General features: G+C 67.2%; 1 protein-coding gene across 1 annotated transcript; it reads left to right on the plus strand.

Moving 5' to 3' along the window:
• Positions 1 to 2,948: 2,948 nt before the first annotated feature.
• LOC116272876 (vegetative cell wall protein gp1-like) lies at positions 2,949 to 5,538 on the plus strand (the record flags this gene model as incomplete). Its single annotated transcript, XM_031661729.1, has 3 exons — positions 2,949 to 3,090; positions 3,578 to 4,074; positions 4,175 to 5,538. Coding segments are annotated over 3 exons (1,324 nt in total), but the record flags the coding sequence as incomplete, so codon positions are not given.
• Between the last annotated feature and the right edge of the window lie 88 nt (positions 5,539 to 5,626).

The following is a 5,626-nucleotide window of genomic DNA, read 5'->3' on the forward strand; positions in this document are numbered from 1 at the left end:
TAAAGCTTTCCAGGCCCACCTTCGGCCTCCCGGCAGCCTCAGCAATCAAACTATTCCCTCATGGCAGCTACAAAAAGCCAAGTTTCTCCCTGCCTCACGACATCCTCCGAAAACTGAGCATTTGCCTCACGGCAGCCTCCCCAGGCCACAAATCTGCCTGTCTCCCAGCAGTCTTGACAAGTCCAGCTGATGCCTCACAATGGCCCCTTTAGGCCCAGCTCATGCCAAAAGATGGACTCTCCAGGCATAGCTCTTGCCTCCTGGCAGCCTCTGCAGGCCCCAATTCTCCAAAAGTTGGCCTCTTCCAACCCAGCTCCTACCTCATGTCAGCATACACAGGCCCAAACTCTACCACACAGTGGCCCTTCCAGGCCCACCTGATCATGGCCTCCTCAAGTGAAGCTCCTGCCTCACAATGGACTCTGTAGGCCAAGCTCATGTGTCCCGGTGGCCTTTCCTAGTTTAACTTATGCTTTTTGACGCATACTCCAGGCCCAAAACTTCCTCCATTCAGCATGTCCAGGCCAAGATCTTCCTCCCAAAGGCCTCTGCAGGCCCAAATCATCCTGAATTCAGCCTCTGCAGGCCCAGGTCCTGCCTCCCAGTGCTGTGTAGGTCAAGCTAATGCCTCACAGCAGGCTTTCCAGGCGGAGCATTTGCTTTTGTGTATCCTCTCCATGCCCTCAAATTACTCCAGTCGGTCTCTCTAGGCCCAGCTCTTCCTCCCAGCATCCAAATTGTCCTCAATTCGGCCTCTCCAGGACCAACTCCTGCCTCCCTGTGGCCTCTTTAGGACCAACTGATTCTACATAACGGATTTTCCAGGCCCAGTTTTGCCCTGTGCTTCCGAAGGCCCAGAACGTCCTCATGTCGGACTCACCAGACCCATTTGCTGCCTCATGATGTTCTCCACTGGCCCGGGCCTTCCTTGTGACTGTGTTTATAGACCCGACTTCAGCCAGACAAAAACCTCTGTGGACGTAGCCCCTGCCCAGTTCCTGATGGCCTGTATATGCCGAAAACTTCCTCAACCCAAGCTCCTCAGGACACATGGGAGTCTCTGCAGGCCCAAATCATCCTAAAGTCGGCCAATCCAGGTCTAGCTACTGACTCCTGACGGCCTCTGTAGACCCAGTCTGTGCCTCATGGTAACCTCCTCAGACCAAGGTCTTCCTCCTGGCTGCATATACACGCCCAACTTCTGGCTCACAAAAAACAACTTCTTTTGGATAAGCTCCTGCACACATCCTTCCAGCATCTGTAGCCCAGCAACTTTCTCCAGTGAAGGTGTTTCGGACTCCCCAGTCCAGAGCTGCTCCTACCTTTTGGTACCTTCGACAGGCCCCGCTTCTGCCTCCCAGTGGCCTCTTCAGGCCCAGCCCATTCGACAAGCGGAATGGCCTTTCCAGGCCCAGTCTTTGCCTTTTGGCGGCCTCTCCAGCCCCAGAATTTCCTCAGGCTGCCATCTCCAGGCCCAGCTCCTCCTGCCTGGCACCAGCCTCTTCAGGACCAGCCCCGCTCATGCCTCTTGGTGGCCTTTCCGGGCTGCGCTTCTTATATCTGGCGGCCTCCTCAGGCCCAGGACTTGACCTCCAGTAGGCCTCGCCAGGCGCAGCCTCCTGCCTCCCGAAGGCGTGCACAGGCCCAGCCTCTGCCTCCTAGCGGACTCTCCACGCCCAGGTGTCGCCTGACTGCGGCCTCCCCTGGCCAGAGCTCCTCCTGCCTTTCGGCAGCTCTGCCGGGCCCCGCTCCTGCCTCCCAGTGGCCTCGTTAGGCCCGACTCATTCGTCACGGGGAACGGCCTTTCCAGGCCCAGCCTGTGCCCTTTGGCGGCCTCTCCAGGCCCCGAACTTCCTCAGGCCGGCCCCTCCAGGCCCAGTTGCGGCCTCCCGGCCTCGCGTCCAGGCCCAGAACCTCCGGCTCCCAGCTGCGGCCGCGGGCCCAGCCCCGGCCTCACGACAACCTCTTTGGACTCGGCTCCGGCCCAGCTCCCGCTCCGCGGCCTTTGTAGGCCCCAAACGTCCTGAAGCCGGGCCCCACGGTGGCCTGTCCGGGCCCGGCTCCTGCCCTCTGACGGCGTCTCCACGCCCCAGACTTCCTCCAGCCAGCCTCTCCAGGCCCAGCTCCTCCTCCCGGCAGCCTCTGCAGGCCCACGCTGGCCTCGAGTCGGCCTCTCCAGGGCTCGCTCCTGCTCCCGGCGGCCCCTGCGGGCCCAACTCGTCGGCCAGTCGGCCTCCCCCGGCCCAGCTCCTGCCTCTCCGCGGCCTCTCCAGCTGCCAGACTTCCTCAGGTCAGCCTCTCCAGGCCAAGATCCTCCTGCCTGCCACTGGCCTCTTGAGGCCCAGCCCCGCTCACGCCTCTGGGCGGCCTCCTCAGGCCCAGGACTTGACCTCCAGTGGGCCTCGCCAGGCCCAGCCTCCTGCCTCCCGAAGGCCTGCACAGGCCCAGCCTCTGCCTCCCAGCGGACTCTCCAAGCCCAGCTCTCGCCTGACTGCGGCCTCCCCAGTCCAGAGCTCCTCCTGCCTTTGGACAGCTGCGCCGGTCCTCGCTCCTTCCTCCCAGTGGCCTCACTAGGCCCCCCTCATTCGTCACGGGGAAAGCCCTTTTCGGACCCAGTCTTTGCCTTTTGGCGGCCTCTCCAGGCCCCGAACTTCCTCAGGCCGGCCTCTCCAGGCCTAGTTGTGGCCTCCCGGCCTCCCGTCCGGGCCCAGCTCCTCCTGCTCCCGGCTGCGGCCGCGGGCCCAGCCCCGGCCTCACGATAACCTCGTTGGACTCGGCTACGGCCCAGCTCCCGCACAGCGGCCTATGTAGGCCCCAAACGTCCCGAAGCCGGGCCCCACGGTGGCCTCTCCGGGCCCGGCTCCTGCCCTCCGACGGCGTCTCCACGCCCCAGACTTCCTCCAGCCAGCCTCTCCAGGCCCAGCTCCTCCTCCCGGCGGCCTCTGCAGGCCCACGCTGGCCTCGAGCCTGCCTCTCCAGGGCTTGCTCCTACTCCCGGCAGCCCCTGCGGGCCCAACTCGTCGGCCAGTCGGCCTCCGCCGGCCCAGCTCCTGCCTCTCCGCGGCCTCTCCAGCTGCCAGACTTCCTCAGGTCAGCCTCCCCAGCCGAGCACCTCCTGTGTGCCACTGGCCTCGTGAGGCCCAGCCCCGCTCACGCCTCTGGGCGGCCTCCTCAGGCCCAGGAGTGGACCTCCCATCGGCCTCTCCAGGCCCAGCCTCTGCCTTCCAGCGGACTCTCCACGCCCAGCTCTCGCCTGACTGCGGCCTCCGAAGTCCAGAGCTCCTCCTGCCTTTGGGCAGCTGCGCGAGGCCCCGCTCCTGCCTCCCACTGGCCTCACTAGGCCCCTCTCATTTGTAACGGGGATCGGCCTTTCGGGGCCCAGTCTTTGCCTTTTGACGGCCTCTCCAGGCCCCAAACTTCCTCAGGCCGGCCTCTCCAGGCCCAGTTGCGGCCTCCCAGCCTCCCGTCCAGGCCCAGCTCCTCCTGCTCCCGGCTGCGGCCGCGGGCCCAGCCCCGGCCTCACGACAACCTCTTTGGACTCGGCTCCGGCCCAGCTCCCGCTCCGCGGCCTTTGTAGGCCCCAAACGTCCTGAAGCCGGGCCCCACGGTGGCCTCTCCGGGCCTGGCTCCTGCCCTCCGACGGTGTCTCCACGCCCCAGACTTCCTCCAGCCAGCCTCTCCAGGCCCAGCTCCTCCTCCCGGCGGCCTCTGCAGGCCCACGCTGGCCTCGAGTCTCGGCCTCTCCAGGGCTCGCTCCTGCTCCCGGCGGCCCCTGCGGGCCCAACTCGTCGCCCAGTCGGCCTCCGCCGGCCCAGCTCCTGCCTCTCCGCGGCCTCCCCAGCTGCCAGACTTCCTCAGATCAGCCTCTCCAGGCCCAGCTTCTCCTGCCTGCCACTGGCCTCTTGAGGCCCAGCCCCGCTCAGGCCTCTGGGCGGCCTCCTCAGGCCCAGGACTTGACCTCCAGTCGGCCTCGCCAGGCCCAGCGTCCTGCCTCCCGAAGGCCTGCACAGGCCCAGCCTCTGCCTCCCAGCGGACTCTCGACGCCCAGCTCTCGCCTGACTGCGGCCTCCCCAGGCCAGAGCTCCTACTGCCTCCCGAAGGCCTGCTCAGGCCCAGCCTCTGCCTCCCAGCGGACTCTCCACGCCCAGCTCTCGCCTGACTGCGGCCTCCCCAGGCCAGAGCTCCTCCTGCCTTTGGGCAGCTGCGCCGGGCCCCGCTCCTGCCTCCCAGTGGCCTCACTAGGCCCCGCTCATTCGACACGGGGAACGGCCTTTCCGGGCCCAACCTTTGCCTTTTGGCGGCCTCTCCAGGCCCCGAACTTCCTCAGGGCGGCCTCTCCAGGCCCAGTTGCGGCCTCCCGGCCTCCCGTCCGGGCCCAGCTCCTCCTGCTCCCGGCTGCGGCCGCGGGCCCAGCCCCGGCCTCACGACAACCTCTTTGGACTCGGCTCCGGCCCAGCTCCCGCTCCGCGGCCTTTGTAGGCCCCAAACGTCCTGAAGCCGGGCCCCACGGTGGCCTCTCCGGGCCCGGCTCCTGCCCTCCGACGGCGTCTCCACGCCCCAGACTTCCTCCAGCCAGCCTCTCCAGGCCCAGCTCCTCCTCCCGGCGGCCTCTGCAGGCCCACGCTGGCCTCGAGTCGGCTGTCTCCAGGGCAAGCTCCTGCTACCAGCGGCCCCTGCGGGCCCAACTCGTCGGCCAGTCGGCCTCCGCCGGCCCAGCTCCTGCCTCTCCGCGGCCTCTCCAGCTGCCAGACTTCCTCAGGTCAGCCTCTCCAGGCCCAGCTCCTCCTGCCTGCCACTGGCCTCTTGAGGCCCAGCCCCGCTCACGCCTCTGGGCAGGCCTCCTCAGGCCCAGGACTTGACCTCCAGTCGGCCTCGCCAAGCCCAGCGTCCTGCCTCCCGAAGGCCTGCACAGGCCCAGCCTCTGCCTCCCAGCGGACTCTCCACGCCCAGCTCTCGCCTGACTGCGGCCTCCCCAGGCCAGAGCTCCTCCTGCCTTTGATCAGCTGCGCCGGGCCCCGCTCCTGCCTCCCTTTGGCCTCACTAGGCCCCGCTCATTCGTCACGGGGAATGTCCTTTCCAGGCCTAGCCTTTGCCTTTTGGCGGCCTCTCCAGGCCCCGAACTTCCTCAGGCCGGCCTCTCCAGGCCCAGTTGCGGACTCCCAGCCTCCCGTCCGGGCCCAGCTCCTCCTGCTCCCCGCTGCGGCCACGGGCCCAGCCCCGGCGTCACGACAACCTCTTTGGACTCGGCTCCAGCCCAGCTCCCGCTCCGTGGCCTTTGTAGACCCCAAACGTCCTGAATCCGGGCCCCACGGTGGCCTCTCCGGGCCCAGCTCCTGCCCTCCGAAGGCGTCTCCACGCCCCCGACTTCCTCCAGCCAGCCTCTGCAGGCCCAGCTCCTCCTCCCTTCGGCCTCTGCAGGCCCACGCTGGCCTCGAGTCGGCTGCTCCAGGGCTCGCTCCTGCTCCCGGCGGCCCCTGCGGGCCCAACTCGTCGGCCAGTCGGCCTCCTGCGGCCCAGCTCCTGCCTCTCCGCGGCCTCTCCATCTGCCAGACTTCCTCAGGTCAGCCTCTCCAGGCCCACCTCCTCCTGCCTGCCACTGGCCTCTTGAGGCCCAGCCCCGCTCACG

Source organism: Papio anubis, unplaced genomic scaffold (assembly GCF_008728515.1).
Source record: "Papio anubis isolate 15944 unplaced genomic scaffold, Panubis1.0 scaffold2408, whole genome shotgun sequence".
In the NCBI taxonomy this organism is placed as follows: Eukaryota; Metazoa; Chordata; class Mammalia; order Primates; family Cercopithecidae; genus Papio; species Papio anubis.